At 40.4% G+C, this 19,958-nt stretch overlaps 1 protein-coding gene across 2 annotated transcripts in view; it reads right to left on the bottom strand.

Moving 5' to 3' along the window:
* acsf3 (acyl-CoA synthetase family member 3) overlaps positions 1 to 19,958 on the bottom strand; it is a 40,154-nt gene that overhangs the window by 12,641 nt on the left and 7,555 nt on the right. For both annotated transcript variants that reach the window (XM_023298791.3, XM_055013547.1), the window contains exons 4-7: positions 16,249 to 16,403; positions 13,356 to 13,501; positions 7,930 to 8,027; positions 7,635 to 7,761 (exon numbers count right to left, since the gene is read on the bottom strand). In XM_023298791.3, coding sequence (XP_023154559.1) covers positions 7,635 to 7,761; positions 7,930 to 8,027; positions 13,356 to 13,501; positions 16,249 to 16,403 — 526 coding nt within the window. The remainder of the gene's footprint in view (positions 1 to 7,634; positions 7,762 to 7,929; positions 8,028 to 13,355; positions 13,502 to 16,248; positions 16,404 to 19,958) is intronic.

Below are 19,958 nucleotides of genomic sequence, written 5' to 3'. Positions count from 1 at the left end.
ATATATTGACCCAGTGGAAATCAGGGTTTAATCTCATCATAATTAAACAAAGCAAATGTGTCATTTCCTTATATTTAATACTAAACATCATTTGCAGCCTTTCAGAATGGATAAAGTTCTATCATGTGAAATGCTAATGAAATCAAATTTTCCTTACAGCATTTTAGGATTTACAAGTCTGACTGTAAAAATATCATTGTTTAAGCCACATTAGTATCAAAGTGTTGAGATGTCTTTAGAAGACACTGTAGAAGTCGAGATTATTTTCAAGACATAATATTACATATAGTGTTTTAAAGATTTTACAGACCTAAGTTAGCTATACTTCCCAAACGAGGTTCAACCTCTAAGCCAAAGGCACACACAAAAAAAGAAATCTTACAAATGGAGTGATTTATACTCCGACTAAGCTGTGCCTATTAACTTGTAATATAAGTGCTGTAAAATGGGTCTAATGTTTAAGGTGATCCAAATCCATAAAGTCAAAGTCACTTTGCTGTTCTTGAGGCATGAAGTTCAACATTTTCTAAATGTGACATGTGCACATCTTCAGCTGGCCTCTCTTTGACCTGCTACTGCTGTCTTCACTATTGATAATCTCCACTCGATCCAGTCAGGCTGCTGTGTAGGTGATAGCTGTGATTTCATTTTAAATAAGAGCCTTAAAGCTACAGTGCAGTTCTCGGAACACACCTCAGCATGCCGACACAAACTTTTAAAATCCCATCGAATAATTTCAGAAATTACCTAACTCACAAGTGTTTTTCCTTCTGAAAAAGTTGATACTTTAGAGATGCTTTTTGACAGACATGTAGTGTTTATACGTGCCTCCATACAAGCATCACTGAAGTGGTGAACGTGAGCCCGATGAGGAGGCGCTCCTCTTCTGCAAGAAGGTACAAGTGGAGTCACGGTCTTTCATCCCATTCAGCACAACCTAAACTCTCACAGTGCGGGTTAAAACTGAGCGTCCTCCATCACTGTGGAGAGGAGAACCTTATCTGCACAAAGATGAGAGGGGTCTAAATGTGAGTTATGCCTCTTCTCAGAGTGACTGTAAACACTTAGCATATATGAATATTAATGTTCCACATTAAAGCGCCTATGCCTAGATGGAAGTGTTAATGAGGATAAATAACAGACAGCCGAGCACTGAAATCTCAGCTCTGACATTATTTATCATCCTTAACTTTTGTCACAGCTCCTTTTTTAGTAATTAATATCATACAAGAAAGCTCTTTGCACTTGGATGAGTGATCTAATTTGTTTAATATAATGCAATTAAAGGAGCTTGAATTGCTTTATGGTAATGTTACTGATTATATTCCTTGCTAGGTTGCCTTTCCCACAGCAGATAACAGGCTGAACTTGAGGATTGATGTCGGTCTCAGATCTGCCATGTTCATCAAGGAAACTATTTAACTGCTGTTTACATGCACCTAGTCTGCACTGAATCACACAAATCTGATCTCAACCGTGACACGTCGACTCCAGGAAACAGACGGCGATTATAATACCTGAACACTGGCAATCCAGATTTCAAATCTTTGATTAGTTGTGGTGCTTTTGAAATCACAGCACCTCTTTTCTCTTCCTTTTTGACCAAAACAGATGAATGAATGACAGAAGAAAGCAATCAACAAAAGAGTGGTAACTGACTCTTCAATGTTTTGTGCAGGGAAATTGACAGAAAAATAAATACCAGCTGCTACAACAGTTTGCCAAACACTCCTGGAGCTTAGTGGCTCACGTGAACTGGTGTTTAACCAGATTTACCTGTACCTGGTGTTAATAAAACATGGACCACCATGTGTTGACTGTAAATGTTACAGGGATAGCCAGTTTGATCAAGGTGCTGGGGGGGTTGCTGGGTGTTGAATGAATCCCACAGGGAGCTCTGACATTGGAGTTAGGAGGACACAATGTGACTTGGGGTGAAATATGACATTGGGAACACAGAGAGGGATGGAGGCAGGGGAGAGGAGAGCACAGCTGGGAGCCAAAGAACGATGCACAAATGACTAGTGATGGCTCTGCAGGATATGAGCCACACTCGTGTCTGTCTGTCTGTCTGTCTGTCTGCTGAGAATTTACCCTGCAGACCTGAAGCTCACCTTTACAGCTGGGGTTGCATCTCCCTCTCTGTCAGACTCAAGCCGACACAGATGCACATTTACTCGTGCACAATCTCGATCTAATATGTTTTAACACTCGTGCTGTGTCAAACGAAACTCTTTGAAAATAGCGTCTGTTTTGAAAGATGACCAAATGCAAACCAATTCAACATAGATTTTGCCACACATATTGCTAATTTTAGTTCTTGGAGGATTCATTTGGCTCGCGCTAATAGATTCTGTGGGGATAAGTCATTAACAGTGTGAATTTAACCCTCTTGTTAACAGTTCTGGTCCTCGGCCTGAGTCTCTTGCAGTAAATGAAATAAGTAATTAAACATCAGATAAGGCAGGACTAATAGTCAGCCCACAAGCACGACTGGGAACAGAAATGCAAAATTTGGAAAGTTCTAAGGCCTAATGGGTCCTTACTAATTTATGCATTCATAATTTTCAGAAAACCCTACAACATCATAATCCACTTTTAGAATTTTTTTTCAAAATTATATTTATTGACTTCTCCATTTATTCACCTATTTACATATTTTAGTCTATTCAATGTACAGTTTACTTAATTAGTTTTATTATTTTTTATTCAGTGTGTATAATTTTTGACTTCGATTTCTATCTCTATTTTAATAATAGACTTTTTAAAATTTTATTTATTCATCAAGCTTATTTTATTTTATTTCATCTGGTGTTTGCTCATTTCCTCAATCCCTGTGTCTTAGAGTCTTTTATTGTTATCAAACCGTTTGTACTGTTTTATTACCTGTGTTTCATTTTATTTGTATGAAAAATGCTATATAAATAAAGTCTGATTGATTCATTCATTCTGGGAGGAGAACTGGATTCTCTGACACCAACTGAACCTAAATCTGCAGTTTCACTTACAGTTTACGTCTTCCTTTTTTCTCATCTCCGCTCGTATTTACATGTGTACATCAAATCCAACAAAAAAAGCTTTACAGTGCCGTCATCTGGAGCAGAACTCGCATTGTAGCTCTGGACAGCAGACAGACTGTATTACTGAGCACAAAAAGAGAGTTAAAAAAAAAAGTGAGAGGAGATCAATGTGCTCCGAGATGTTTGTGAAGATGAGTGGAAAGAGAGAACGCTCAGGTGACAGCTTCCCTATAGAGCTGCCAATCACGCTACACTGCACCTGCTCACACTGGAGAAGACACCTTTGGCCAGCTGCAAACTTATTGATCTAAGCTCTCACATTTCTTCTCCACTTTTTAAACTTTACTTTCCTTTGGCCATCTCTCCTTTGCCTCCTCTTAATATTGACTTTTCAGTTTCTTCATTAGCTTTATTTTCCTCTCAGATCGTCTCCCATTCTGTAAGAGCCAAACAGTGCAAAAAGCATCTTTTTTGAAAAATATATCCTCTTCTGCAAAAGATTGTGAATTACTAATCCTTGAGTGAAGAGAAGAGAAGGTTCATCTAACAAAATGCAGCAGGTTTCAGTTCTGAATACAGTGAACTGATGTTTACTCAATCTAGTCACTTTTTAGCACAATTTTAAGATAATTTTAAAAAGCCTAAATGGGAATGTCATAAATTTTAAAGAAAAAGTACAAATATTACAAAACAGTTTTTGCGACAATTATTGAAGTAAAAAAAAATCACTACACACAAGAAGGAATCAGACCTTAATGCAGGATAGTGATGTTACGTTGGTAATTGATTTAATTCATTTCAAAGTCTATTTCTAATTACTAATTATGTATTACTAATACATACAAAGGGAACTGAGTCATACCTGAGTGCTGCTCTTTTTATCATTGTGCCCAAATTTTACAACTACACGACTACAAGTAGAGAATTTACTTGTGATGTGTGACCAATATGTTTGCAGAGAATCATGCAGTTTAGAGGGAGAGAGAGTGTAACCAAGGTTATCTTCTGTATCTACAATTTACCAATGCAGACGAAATGACAAACATGCAGGCTATCAACAGATAGCTTTAGGAATAAGCTGCACAGTTTGCAACGGTGACTTATATTGAAAAATTGAAAGATATTTACAGTAACTTACACACTTCTTGCATCCTCTTGGTTTATTCATAACTGACTAGAGAACCACCACCGACTGAATGTCTATGCATCAACTAAAATTCCCATAACAGCAGCGCATGTAAATGTCTATTAGGTCACGTTTTCTCTTGCAGATTTTGAGGTAATTTAAAAAACTTGTCCAACATTTGAAGGGAAAACTGACTAGCACATCAACGAAAATCAAAGATTAATTAAAGATCTGAAACACTGTAGCACCGAATAACCGCATGTTAAAACTCAGTGAGAATACAGGGCACTATTTAAAAAGTATAGCTATCAGTTGAGTCATGCATAATTACAAATGACAGAGAACAACATCCTAACCTACGCCTTTCCACTTCCATTAACAGGTTTCAGCAGACGGATGCCTTTAACTGACAGAAACAAGTTTTGCATTTTTTTGAACATGTGGGTAGTTATCCAACAGAAGGGACAAACAATAATAACAATAATTTCAGTAGGTGGTGGTATCATTGGTACTGTCAATATTGCAGTTATTTCATCCTACTGATGAGAAAAATCACGCATATTATATAGAATCATTCATTGGAAAACAATCAGGATTATTGACAGATTTTTTAAAAAATGTAAAAATTCTTGATTTCTTCAAAAATGACTGACCTGTTTTGTACTTTTTTTTTTTTTTTTTCCAATGTAATAATTAAACATATTCAACCTACAAGGAATGAACCTAACTGCACATTTCTTTTTCTGCACTTAAACATCAAATACTTTAGATCTTAGATACACAGAGTCAAAAAAGTTATCAGATGTTGTGTATCTTCCTCAATTATGATCTTAGTAAGTCGATTATTTGAAGTTCACCGTATCCATTTTGACAACCTATTGTCAGTCTCGAAAAGTACATCCTAGTCAGTTACCTGAAAAGCAGCAGTCATCTTTCCAAGCTGACCAGACGGTCAAATCCTGGAGGACGTAGGACAAGTGAGATACAGAAAGTTCCATGTGGAAGTGGCAAGAGAGCAGCTCAGAGTTAGCAAGTCACAGATGGAGTGTGAGAAAGAGACTGAGTGTTGGAGAGAAAGGCGTGGTGTGAAACAGGGAGCAGGTGTGAGGTCAAAAAGGGTAAGAGTGTGAGAGAGGAGTTAGGAAGCTAAAAAGAGGGTTAAGTGCAAGGAGTTTCCATCTAACACTTCTCCCCCCTCAGATATCCACATCGAGAGGGTTTGTTCGGAAATGGCTTGCGTGTGTGGACAAGAATCACTTGTGTCACTATAAATTGACTGAATGTGTGTCATTGTGTATATAGAACTGAGAAATGGGATTAGTTGCTGGTTGCCCAAATATTTCTCCCAACATCAGTTCACATTTCTATGTTTTTTAAATGGTATTCTCAACAAGGAAGAATAATTTAACAGTATTAAAGGTCATAAGGGTGAATTATCAAAATTTTGTGTCTGAAAAATGTATGTTTTTCTGTGACTTATCAAATTCAATCCAAAGTAAACTGACAAATAGTTGAGACATTTTTGGAAACACATTTCACTTGACAGCTGACAGATAAGGACATTGACACCATTCTCCCATCTATACAATAATGATATGAAGCTACAGGCAAGCTGGCAATTAGTGTATCTTGGCATAATGTCTGGAATCAGGGTGAAAAACACACATGCCAGCCACTGATGCTCTTTAATTAACATGCTGTACCTCATTTATTTAATCTGCATATGGACTAACATTTAAAAAAAAAAAAACACACAAGTAGTGTTTTTTAATGAAGATTTATGTGCTCTCAATACTTCGCTCCAGTTACATCCTGACATCTGTGCTGGTGGCCTGGCAATCTCACTATGATGGCAAAATGATCAAAAAAATCTGAAAATTACATCAGGAGGCAACACATCTTTTAACAAAGCAAAAATTTGAGGTCCTGCTCACTGTTTGCTACATGATCATATAACTAAAAATACAAACTACTATTTACATTATTACATCTTCCTCCTCAAAAGATGGTGCCTACGTTACCCACAATGCAACTCAGACATAGGTTGTTTGACTGGAGATTCAGGTGTGTAATACCAGTAGCAGCTAAAGTGGCCTAGAGACTTGAGAGGAGATGAAATGAGAGCTTTTTAACGCCAAACCAACAGATTTTGTTTCACTTTCAAACTTGTAGTCTGTCGACCCATCTGATGCTGAAATCACATAAAGTCATGGAGTTTATCTGATTTCTGGCAGCTTTGTAGCAACAAGGATTTCTATTTTTTTTAATTTATGCATACATAATCCCCAAGACCTGTAAATAGACTGATGGGCAAAATCAGTTTTTCCAATCCAAAAAAAACCCCAACAAACAACAAAAACCTATCTTTCTTGACTCGCGCTTAAACTATCCAATCAAATAATAAAAGCTGCAACTTGAAAGTGCTTCACCTGCCTTTAATTATTATTAAAACAAATTAAAAAAGAAGTCCTTATTTCTGGAACCTCGGATACCCAGAAACTCCTCCCACTTCACAAGTCTGTAGTAGATATGTGTGAGTTGAAGTTGGCATTAGGGAGCTGGGTGGGCAAGGAACATGTTTGCTTCCTACAGAGTATTCCACAGTGTGTGTGTGAGTGTGTGTGTGGCTTGAGGGACCAGTCTGTGGGGAGCTGATTGCACAGGCTCTCATTATGTGGCCAGTGGCTGTAATGGAGTGTGACAGCAACGTGCTGTGCTCTGGATCTCTGTCCTTCCAGCCTGCAAAGCCAATTAAACACACTCTGCCCTGCTCTCCCATTGCCTCGCCCTGCTTCACTCTCCATCACTCGCTCCTTCCTTACTTCTCCCCCACCACCGGCAGCTCCCCATCCCTACCTTGTCCGTCCCCACTCGCAGCCTTTGCAGCTGACTCTTTCTAACCCCTCCGGCGCCACATCTCCGAGCTCAGTACTTCCAGCTCCTTCCTCACTCTTTTGCTTCTGGCTCTTATTTCCTGTCGTCTACATGACAGGGAGAGAAAGCCTCTGATGACAGCTTCCCTCTGTGCCACCACACACACACATTAAAGAGTGAGGGAGGGAGAGGAATAGCGAGAGAGCAATACTTGGTTCCTCAAGACCCAGAGCAGTCACAACCACTTAGGAGGAAAAAGGCCCTGCAGCACCAAAAACACACATAGTCCATTTATCACTCCCTCATAGTCCCCCCAAAATGTGCGCAGACACACACATATGCTCAATTTGTGAGTGTGTGTGTGTGTGTGTGCTTCCAACACTAGACTCCTGGTTTTAAAGTGTTTAAAATATCTTGTCCTAAAAGTGCAGTCGGAAGCACAGATGAAAAAGTCTTACGACATCTGTCCTCCTCCTGTGAATCCCTCTGACACTACCAATCATGTAGATGCAATTAGTTGCAGAATTCAATCCCTTCTGGGTGTGTGTATGTGTGTGTGCTTGTACAGTACTGAGGGATGAGTAAAGAGAGAGGAAGAGGAGGAAGTTTGGCACCTGTTTTGAACCAGCCATCCTCGGTGAAGGATTCAGCGGTCTCCTGAGGTTTGTTCCAGTACTCTTTGAAGACCGACAGACCTCGAACCAGGAGCTCCCCTTCTTTCCCCTCCAGACCTGGACGTACCTGCAGCCACAACAATGCTTAAATGATCATCTAGGTACACTTACACAGTTTTTGAAGAGAGGTAGGTTATTCTGCTGATATATTTTCTGTCTCTTCATGTACTGTATTTCTATTTTGCATCCACAGCCTGCACATAAATCACCCTATAATTATTAAATCATTGATTACCTGAGTCTCTCTGTGAGTTCCCTCTGCTATGGTGGTGTTGGTTGTGTTATTCATGACAATCCGAACCTCCACACCAGAAAGTGGCAACCCCACAGCCCCTGTTAAAATATAAACACAAAAAAAATCCCATGAACACACAAAAAATATAGTTTATTGAGGTACGATTGAAAGATTTTTGGTCCTCTTACAGGAGCTGAACATTTTTACGGCTCATAATTAATGAAGTGACCATCTGCAACCTTTACTAAAGGATTTCTAACAGAGCGGGAGTCTTCTTCTCCAAGATGGCATTAACCTCCGTCTGCAGGGCATAACTGGTCACTAAATGGTTTGCTGAGCTTGTAAAACACTAAACCGAAAGCCATTCGTCTCAGTCACCACAAGCCAGCTTACTTGGACAGTAATGGTGATTCCTGAGCAAATGTCTGATGCAGCAACATCTGGTAAACTTCAAATAATAGAACTGTCTTTGGACATTTCTCTTGGCTTGCACTTGTTTCATACGGTCTCTGAAAAAAGCAGCTGACTGTACAATAGAATTAATTCCTTCAGTCTTAGCTACTGCTGAGTGCTTGACAAAGTTTTCTATTGAAACACAGTAGCATTAAAATGTTCTAACTGAGCTGACAAGTAAGGAAATAGAATAGAAACTCAGTGTCAGAAATAGAGTGTTCCTGACTGTGAGCTGCAGTCATGTTAAGTAAAACTATTAATATGAAATGTGTTAAAAAAAAAAAAAAAAAAGTGTTACAAATTGAAATTTCCCACATGTACTGACATCACCTGTGGTCTCCATCGCTATGTGTGTGTGCAAATGTGACCTCCTGAATGAAGTAATTATAGCAAAGACTGCACAGGGGATGTACAGAGAAGGTCTCAGTGGTCTTTTATGTGTGTGTGTGTGTGTGTGTGTGTGTGTGTGTGTGTGTGTGTGTGTGTGTGTGTGTGTGTGTGTGTGTGTGTGTGTGTGTGTGTGTGTGTGTGTGTGTGTGTGTGTGTGTGTGTGTGTGTGTGCCTGCCTCCAGGCTATTATGCCATTTCACAGACTACTGCTCTCCCAATAAAGAGCAGGTCAGGTCCTGATTAAAGAACGATTCTCTCACTTCATATTGATCTCATCAACTCCACTCCTGATTTGGGGAGTTGAGTTGATGAGATCAATATGAAAACCAACTGACCACAGAAGTAACCAGACTGCTTCTCAGCAGAGAAGCGGTCTAACAAACAAGTTAGAGGTATAAGGTCAGACAAGCTGAATTTTGCTAAGTTACAATGTGAGACACTTCAAAGTAGTATTTTTTTAAAGGATAATTCTAGGTCTGTCTCTTTAATGACTCATCATATTATTTGTGAGAGCACTTATATTTCCATGTCTGATGGAGAATGAAAATAGTAGTCAGATGATCAAACAGATTTTAAACATCATCACCAAGTCCCTCCATGTGGAATAAACCCCTAAAACTCATCTCAGTATGTCAAAATTAAATATTTTAAATTTTCTTCATGAAAATAATCCCTTCTTCTCTTAAAATGGCCTAAATGCAGATGAATCTGCTACTTGCTGCAGCTGAAGCACACCAGCTCACCTATGACTCTCTTTCATGGCCTATGAAGCAATGTAAAACTATTCCACACATCACAGTGGCAAGTTCTAATATTTTAAACCAGAAACTGATTCTGAGGAATAATTACACAGAAAGTTGCTCCTAGGTTGACAGGTTTGATGCTTTAGGTTTGTTGCTTATAAAGTCCAGACTGTCTGAATCTGTGTTTTTAAGACTGCAGTTTCAAGGAGGAAATGCTCAGCATGGCGTTGACTGCTTATTTTCCTCATGATGGGTCTTCAAGCATATAAAAAACACATGGACAAACTTGATTTTCACTGGAGGGTGGTCTTAAAATGCAACTGAAATGTCAAGTAATAACAACAACAACAACAACAACAACAACAAAAAAGCTTGGCTAATAATTCAAATGTCTGATTAGCATTGTTGCCATATTTCTAGGTATCCAAAATTAACATTTTGAGCAGACAGTAATGTCAGCAATCATACCAAAGTGGCCCAAACTATGAAAATAACACCCTGTCAAATAAGAGATTACAAAACCCAAACAAAGAAAGGTCAAACGCTCAGCCTCTCCTTCTATTGTCCTCTGATTGGGGTGAAGAGGTGTAGCCTGGGTAATCTTCCTCGAGTTCTTCACCCCACTGAGCAAAAAACTGCCATCTACAAAATGACAAAAACAGCCTCTTCTCCCACAATGACCAAGTCCCTAAAATCCATTTACGGTTCAACAACTGGAATCTCTCTGTCTTTCTATGCCCTCCTCTATCATCATTTTTTCCCCTCTCTGACATCAGTAGCTCGAGAAAGTTGCAAGACTTGTGCAATTCTGGTCTCGATGATTCAACAAGATCGAGTGCTACTTTGAGGAGTATGGGCAGGTTATAACCGCTATATGATTGTTGGGGGAAAAGGTCTGTATGAAGTGAAGAAGGAATGGAAAAGGTTCAGAAAGGGTTGTTCTACAGTTGTTCTCCCAAGAGCTTATTGAAAGACTGCTGCGACACTGTATCTGTATGTACGCCTGCAAAACGACTAAACAAGAGGCTGAAAAGTAGGACAAAAAGTGATTCAAAAAGATGAAAGGGGCAGCAGAGTGAGATAATAATGAGATGGAAAGAACCAGGAAGAACTAATCTCATATGTTTACATCTCAGCAAGGGCAATATGACCTAGATAGACGCACTGCTTTTTATATGGTATGCTCCGAAACTGTATCCTACACAATAAAATCAGGCCAGTTAGATGCCCTAAATACAGGAAAAAATTAATAAAATTGTTGTCAATAAGGTGTATTATAAGCTGAGCTGTCTCCTGCGATGTTGTTGGGGAGGGGGGGCAGAAAAAAAGAAAATCGGAGAGAAGAAGAGAGAGGGTGACTCCACTCCACTACTCTTCTGAGAGTGTTTCCTGCGGTTGTTATTGATCCATTTTAACCTACTTAAAGACAAGACAGGAACACACTGACTCAAACAGGCACAAGCTCATGTCTCCATACGCTCACACCTACGTATGCACGCAAAAAACATGTACACATCTTCCACAAGTGCTGCAGGGGAAACATCAATAGCACCGTAGACCTCTTGAAGCCATTCTTAATAATCACCTGAGAGGAATCAAACACAGCCTGCTCAGCTTATGCCAAACATTCTCTGACAAACAAACACAACAATACCCCAACAAAACAGCAGACAGAGGATTACCCAATCCACTTGCAAGCTAATTAGCTTTACCTGTAAGAGGAAGTGTTGGCTGGGGAACAGGAAAGGAAGCAGATGATGGGGGGAGAGAGGAAGAGAAGGTGGGGGGGGGACAGGAGAAGACAGGAGAAGAAAGCAACCACAACTTGTCTGACCTCATTTCCAGACCCTACCTTTGTTTCTTGCATGTGTGAGGGCGGTGTAGTTGGGATCATGGGGTTTTGCCTGACATCACACTAGAGAAAACTGCCTGTGATCAACACAACACAAGGAGCTGAAGTGTGCAGTCAAAGCGGTGAGGGAGGTGGAATAATATCAGAGATGTTTGGAAGATGCGTGACAAAGAAGAAGAAAGTTACTAAGTGTGTGGTGACATCAGTAGTTTGGTTTCCTTGGTCAAAAGCAAAAAATAAAACAGCCTCAATCACACAAGGTGCTATTACAGCTGTGGGATCTCCTGCTTTTAACCACTGCTGTGGTTTGTATCTGCTGAGAAGTACAGACAGGTGACAAAAAAGGAAAAACCTGAATCTTTGACCCGTACAGTGAGGTGGTCTAGTGGTCCTGTTCTGCTGTGGGGGAATTTTGGTAGCATAGATTGGGTCCATTTATCTACTTACAGGGAAGAATCATTCTAAACGAATACAAAGCTGTTCATAATGATCACCGTTATCCTATGTTGAAGCATATATATTCCAAATGGGAGTGATTTCTTATAGGATGAATGTCTACAGAGCACAAAGGCTCACTAAATGACTTGATAAATATGAAAATGACTAGAATAATATGATATGTCCTTCACCTGATCTCATCCCAACTGAACATCTAGGAGAGGCTTTGGACTAATATGTAAACCAGCACTCATCAAAATACCATCAAAACATCAAATCAGGGAATATTAAAACACCAAATGAGGGAATATCAATGAAGAATGATGATTCATCCTTCCAGTAGCGCTACAGAGACTTGGAGAATCAATGCCTCTGTACACTTAAACTGTTCTGATGGAATGTGGTGACCTGATTAAGACATTTTATGGTGGTCCAAGACGTCTTAGAATCTACTACAGATTTAAATGCGTTACCATGAATATACCGAGACAATTTCCAGATGAAGACCTAGATGTCTTTTAGCCAAATCTGGTCCATTTTCAGAGAAACCAAGCAGAATTCTCCAACAGATTAGGAGAATCATGTTGATGGCATGTGCTATTATCAGCTGTTTAACAATAATCTTTAGCTTAAATGAGAAGTAAAAACCTTAATTCTCTGCTCTATTAAATCATTTTCATGTTAATTCATCTCCAGTTAGTTCACTCTAAAACCATACTCCCTGGCCATGTTTCCTAGAAGCAAAGTTTTACAAAAGTAACTGATTGCAAGGTTGTTGATTGATAATCACATGCTACCAAATTGTGGAAAGTAATGGCAACTACATGTTTGATTTAATTACTACACAGCAACAGCAGACAGAGAAGGTAATGTTGAAGTGTATTTTTTCTCTCCCACAGCCTACACGTTACTACATTGTTAGTCACATAGGCTGCCTTTACCACTGGAGAGGTGCCTGGCAACCAATCCAAACACTCACTATCAGGTAAATTACAACAGAGCGACCTCCAAATGACACTCTCTTTGGATTGGCGGTGCTGTATTTTTATTATTTCAAAGTCTTTGTGAACAAGACAGACACACAGATTACCGGCAGACTATGTTCATTAACCTGGGTAAGTACGACCGGTTCACACAAAAATAACATTCTTTGCCATAATTTCCCTTTACTGGTGTCCGTAACAGTTATAAACCCCAAGCATGAAAGACTTCTCATACTTGAGTAATTGCCGATGATCAGATGTCAAACCTGTCTTTAAAAGACGTTTTGTTCTGGCTTCGTTTCCTGCCGTTGCTCCAGCAGCTGGCATGTAACCTCACCACAGTCTGCTTGGAGGAGGACCAACGCCTGCTCTCTCTGTGGGGTTAGTGTTCTGACACCTGAGGCCGCATGACTTTATTGTTATCCACCAGAGTGAAGGAGTCAGAATGAACAACCCTGAAAACTAGCTGCTGAGAGTGTGACCTTAGTTCACCTTTACCCTTACTTTACTTGTACCATATAGGTGTGTGGGTGCCTGGAGTGTATTCAGTTAGTCAAACCTAAGTACCTGGGATGCGTGGGCCCTTGAGAGGGTTGGACAGGGCCATGCCGATCTCAGTCATGCCGTAGCGTTCCAGCAGTGTGTGGCCTGTAATCTCCTCCCAGCGCTGCAGAGTAGGCAGAGGGAGAGCAGCCGAGCCGGAGACCATCAGCCTGAAGAGAGAGGGCCAGAGGTGAGGGAAACACTCCAGGCTTCAAATTACACATTCCAAGTTTGTATTCTAGCATAAAAAAAATGCATATTGATCATGTCTGATCATTATAAATGTGATTTTTGTGGGTCCAAAGACACATATGCAGTGTCCCACTGTGGATGTTAGGTGCGTGATTTATGTGCGTCAGTAAGCAGAAGACTGTGTCGGCAGTCATCTCTAAAACTAATGAATATACAGAATGCAGCGTGGTAGAAAATCATGGTAGTCAACAAAATAGGAAAATGTAGACACCAAACACAAAGTGCCAACAAAATAAAAACTACACTAAGGAGTAAAAGATATGTTGCAAATGTGTCTAATGTGTTGTCACACTGTCAACAAGGAAGGGAAAAACAGTATCAAAGGTCAATAAAATAATAAAATACAAACAAAAATGTTAAGTGTTATACTGACATGTCTGCATACATACAGAGAAGTGACCAGTTACAGAGGCCATATTATTCACATTTACAGGTATATAATTTTATTATTTGAGTCTACTAAAATAGGGTTGTATGCTTAAATGTAAGAAAAAGCACTTTATTATTTACATACTGTACTGAAGCACCTTTTTTCACTCTGTGTCTGAAATTCAGCATTTTCTGCATCCTATTTGTTTATGACTCGCCTCCGGAAAAGCCAAGTCTGCTCTGACTGGTCAGTTGGCCTGACAAAGGCAAGGCAACATTGGTTACAGAGATCTATGATCTATGACTACAGGGAAGCAACTCTAGTGGAAGCAGCTCTAGGAAGGAAAACATGGCAGACTGTGAGGAGACTGCTCATTTCTGAGGGCCAAACTAGCCACTAGGCCGACGTGCAAAAGTGTTACATGGTGACATTGATAAGTAACGGAAGAAAAGCCTTGACTTCAAATGAGCTGTTCCAGGCAGGTAGAAGCACTGTTATCTGTGTGAGAGAGTACCTTCTTTGGATTTTTGTAAGTTTGCAGACATTTTACATGCACAGAAAAACTACAACACACTAAAAGAAAGGTGAAAAAAAACAAAAAAGTATAGGATCTTTATAAAAAAAAAAAAAAAAAGCAATGCAAGTGAATGTGGAAGGGGTCATTACAAGTTTTTTGCAACAACTTTAAACCTCATTGGCACTGATTCCACTGGAGGTATGAATGTTATTCTTCCAAAAGATATTCCCTTATTCATTGTTATGATTGTGGAGGTGGAGAGCGTTGTGTCATACTCGCATACTCTGTGACTGTGACTATGCGTGTTTTAGCATATGAAGTATAAATATTTCACACTCATAAACCAGAAGTTTTCAAGCCATGTGGGGGAGTTGCTCTGAGGCTGTGGAGGGAGAGAGGCAGTATATTACTGTTTGACGTGAAAGGGACAGGTGCCTGCTGGTGTTCTAAAGGCAATGGAAGTTAGTACTTGTGGTTTGGCCTATTGATTCAGTCCGCTTACCCACTTGGTCAGCAGTTGGAGCTGCAGCAGTGAAAGTGATACAAAGCTCAGAGGCAATTAAGGTACCTAAAAACCGTAAGAGTGGAGCAGTTTGTGATCAAAATAGCTATTCTTTTTGAATTCGGTGTGACATCTGATTACCTCTGATGTGAGTCACAAATAAATGTGACAGAAGTATGGACTACGTAGATCAGCACATTTCACAGTAAGCAACGATGTAGACTTACTTTTAAGCCATTTCAAGGCATAAAGGGATTCCTTTCATGGAAAAAAAAACCTAAATAAATATTTTTTATACACAAAGATGAGTTTTATTGGATTTAATTATTTACCAGAGAAATCTTTAGCTTCAAAGGCCAGAGGGCAGGGTTTAAGTTGTAGCCTACAGTTAACTAAATTACTACACAGCAACATTATACCTACCGTTTACATCAGCTCAAGAATCCAGATAAGGACAGATAAAACACAATTTTCTACCACTGACAAACACTATATTGCCAAAAGTATTTCCTCACCTGCCTTGACTCGCATATGAACGTAAGTGACATCCCATTCCTAATCCATAGGGTTCAATATGACGTTGGTCCACCCTTTGCAGCTAGAACAGCTTCAACTCATCTGGGAAGGCTGTTGCACTATGCGCCTCAGCATCTGCTGACCCCGCTCCATCAGTTTACGTGGCCTACCACTTTGTGGCTGAGTTGCTGTTGTTCCCACACACTTCCACTTTCTTATAATACAGCTGACAGTTGACTGTGGAATATTTAGGAGTGAGGAAATGTCACGACTGGATTTGTTGCACAGGTGGCATCCTATCACAGTTCAATGCTGGAATTCACTGAGCTCCTGAGAGCGACCCATTCTTTCACAAATGTTTGTAAAAGCAGTCTGCATGCCTAGGTGCTTGATTTTATACACCTGTGGACATGGCAGTGATTGGAACACCTGATTCTGATTATTTGGATGGGTGAGTGAATACTTTTGGGAATATAGTGTAAAATGAATGTGATCTTTCCTCATATTGCGCTTTAACTGAGCTCTAAATATCCCTTTGAAATGGAGGTAGGAGGGGTATTCACTAAAAGCATCACACACTAACCCTAGCCCTGCAGTTTACGGTCTTTTTTGCTCTGTGCTAAAACATCTTAATTAGTTTTATTTAAGCATTTATTAAACATTTCCCTATAGTTTGTCACCAGTCACTACATACACATACATGTATCCACAAATATCTATCGGTGAATAAGTTGTTTGCCATTGATCCAACAACCCTTACCTGATCCTCTCTTTGCAGACTGCTTTGACAAAGTCCTTCACATGAGGCTGTGTGAAGTGCTGATCATAGTGCCGGATCAGCTTAGAGTAAATAGTTGGCACGGCCATGAACACATTAACCACCGGAGCCTTGGAGCTCAACAGCATCTCCCACACCTGGGGGGAGAGGGAGGGGAGAAAGAGAGGGAGATAAGCACAATATATAGCTAAAAAGGAGAGAGATAAGGAAAGGCAAAAAGAAAGGCAGTGTATCAAACAGAGGGGCATAGCAAACTAATATATTACATCCAGATTTATTCCATTAGTCTGTGCAATAGAAAAAAAGTGTTTTTTTTCTTTTATTTGATGTAAATGGCAGAGTAAAGTCCAGACAGCAGCTTCATATTAAACCTGTCAACACAACGCCGAAAAAAGACAAGAAAAAAAAAAGTCGAGATTTGTAAAGGTCAGGAGGAGGAAAACATTCAGCTGCTGCAGGGCAGAGCAGCAGCTCTAGCCAGTTAAAAGACCTTCTGTACAGCTACTTTTGACAAATGTGCTTTTTGACGGTCACAGAAAGAGCCGCTCGTGTCCTCCACTTCATCAAGCCTGCTGCTTTAAACACACACTGGCATTAATGGACATAAACGTGCATCGTGAAACTACATGCACATATAAATATACCACTGGAATATCACATAAACTCCACTTGTTCAAGGACAAAGTCATTTTACACACCCCGCCCGCCCCACCCACTCCACCTCATCGCTCACACACAGTCTGGAAACATTGCAGTAGACGATGGGTGGATGGGACGACAGCATGAATTAAGTGAAGGTGAACGACAGCTTCTCTAAGTCCCGTCCCCCTCCTCCAGAGGAGACAAAATGCTCCTCCCCAGCTGTCTCCCCACTCTGTCTACTTATCCTCACTTCTTCTTCGTCTTCTTTCATTCTACCTCCATTTCCCAAGTGCTTCTTTTTCATTTTCTACTTTCATCCCTGACCCCACATCTTCCCTTCATCTTTCTTCCTCCCCTCTACCCTTCTCTCCCTATCTCACATTCACTTACCTTCTCTCTCCATTTCGTAATTTCCTGCTTCGCTGCCTCTGCAGTCTCTCTCTGCACACACACACACACACACACACACACACACACACACACACACACACACACACACACACACACACACACACACACACACACACACACACACACACACACACACACACACACACACACACACACACACACACACCAAGACACATACTCGCACAGAAAAATGCAGTCTCTCCCATCATCACTCTCACCTATAGTAACACCACATCCTTCTTAATGTGCCAACAATTTCTAGACTCTTCCTTCCACTTCTCCTTTGTGTGACCTCATACAGACTCACCTAATCTGCTATCTGTTAAATTATCTCCCTCTCACCTCTTCTGCCTCTAATAAACAAACAGAACTGAAATATATAGACAAATAAAAGTAAGATGATTAAGGTGTGCTAACAGTCAAATCAGATCCCAATCCCATTTCTCACCATATCATTACGAGTTGATCTAAAACTCTGCAGCTCACCTGCACACATACTAAATAAAACTTCGTGCAGAGGGTAGGATTATTAACTGAGTGTGCCCTGACCATTCTGGGTGGTGTCTATCAAGTGCAGTGGAGCGCTTCCACCAAGTCCACTCTGGAGGGGAGAGGAAGGCAATTTATGTCCGTCAAAGAGCTGGCCTCCACCTGGGGGACAGGATGTGGTGAGAACCCAGAGCCACGGCCTGCATCCCAAACAACTCCATGAGCTGCTCAGCCCTGCACTCAACTCAGGATGCCGATACAATTGCCAATTCTTCCCGAAGCGGACCGGTTGTTGAATGTCAGTGTGTCAGCAGTCATGACTACGGAAAAGTGTCAGGTAGCGAAAGTTGACTTTGATGCCTGGTCAGAATTCCAGTACAGTTTACTTATTCTTTGATCAGATAGCATATTTTGTTATATAAATTCCTATCTATTCTAATTTGTGTGTTTTATTCAGGAAAGTTTTTGTTGTGACTTGTTTAGCAACAAAATTAAACACAGATGCATTTGGATTTTCCTCGCAAGAGAAGAAAAAGAAAAAAAAGGAATAGCGAGATTGGGGCTGCACAGTGGTGTAGTGGTTAGCACTTTCGCCTTGCAGCAAGAAGATCCCTGGTTCGCGTCCCGGCTTTCCCGGGATCTTTCTGCATGGAGTTTGCATGTTCTCCCTGTGCATGCGTGGGTTTTCTCCGGGTACTCCGGCTTCCTCCCACAGTCCAAAAATATGCTGAGGTTAATTGATCATTCTAAATTGCCCGTAGGTGTGGATGTGTGAGTGCTTGTTTGTCTATATGTAGCCCTGCGACAGACTGGCGACCTGTCTAGGGTGTCCCCTGCCTTCACCTGAGTCAGCTGGGATAGGCTCCAGCACCCCCCGCGACCCTAGTGAGGATTAAGCGGTGTATAGATAATGGATGGATGGATGGAATAGCGAGATTTTGTACCAGTACTGCTATCGAAATAAAATTTTAACTGTCTATAGCCAACAATGATGAGCGTCAGCATGGTGTCAAGCTTACGATGAAAAATGCTTACTTGCTGGCGTTTAGCTAGTGTAAAAGTGATCATCTAGTCTGGTGCATTAGCATAAAAACATTTGCAATTTTGCATTAATCATAAACTATTGCTTCAGCTGATCAGAATGTAAAATGTTTTGCAGGAATGTTGTCATAAATCAAAGCACCAGAGAAACTTCTGAACTGATGTTGGCACTAGTTGAAAAGCCAGGGGTAATAACAATGAATTCTGAAGGGAAGATGAATACAGAAAATTAAAAAGAAATTCATTTAATAGATTATGAGATGTTTCTGTATGGACCAAAGAGGGTGTGACTGTAGTAAAGATCGGCCTGCTGTACACAGTGTTACTGCGATCCTTCGAGCCAAAAACTGCCAAAACGCTTCCCCTCCGAAGTCCCGTCAAACCACAACAACGAATTACTTATTACTTTACAGATATCAATTTGACTTTGAATAATAGAGCAGGCACACGTAAGTGTTTCCAAGTAGCACCCTCATCAATCAGGCTGCTTAATAAAATGCCTCTGTCTGTTAGAATACAATAAACTGATGCCTTATCCCTCCCTCTTGAGGAATATCTCAACATATTACATCTGAGTAGTTGTTGTGATGAAGCACTCAATAGGGACTGAAATAAACAAACTAAATCTGACCGGTGCTGTGTGAAACCTGGGAAGAGTATCTGCTTCCATCAGTCTGCAACAGCACACTTGAAATAGACTTACGTGCGATTTACTGGTTCACAATTCTTGCACTGAAAATTTTTGTCACTATCTCCAGGCAAAATCAGAAGAAAATCAATGCCAGCCTCTGCTGCCTAGGCTACCCTTCAGAGATCTTAAGGGATAGAAGAGACAGACTATCGATCACTTCATCAATGTACTGTAACTTCAGGAGGACGAGAAGAAAGGCTTTTTTTCTGATGGTGAGAGAATGGGTTTTTGTGGTTTGGCACACAAGGTCAGGAATAACAGAAGAATACAGATAGCTAAAAAAAAGTGTAGCAATAAGTATGTTGACAGCCACATATGTCCTTTAAAGTCCTTTCTTTTTCATCTACTGTCATTGGCATTAAGTTGTAGGGTTCCCGACATACAAACAAAAATGCACACACACTGGAAAACATGTGCA

The sequence above is a fragment of the Amphiprion ocellaris genome, chromosome 1 (genome assembly GCF_022539595.1).
Source record: "Amphiprion ocellaris isolate individual 3 ecotype Okinawa chromosome 1, ASM2253959v1, whole genome shotgun sequence".
NCBI lineage: Eukaryota > Metazoa > Chordata > Actinopteri > Pomacentridae > Amphiprion > Amphiprion ocellaris.
The sequence above is the reverse complement of the archived record's forward strand: the minus strand, read 5'-3'. Positions and strand labels throughout refer to the sequence as shown.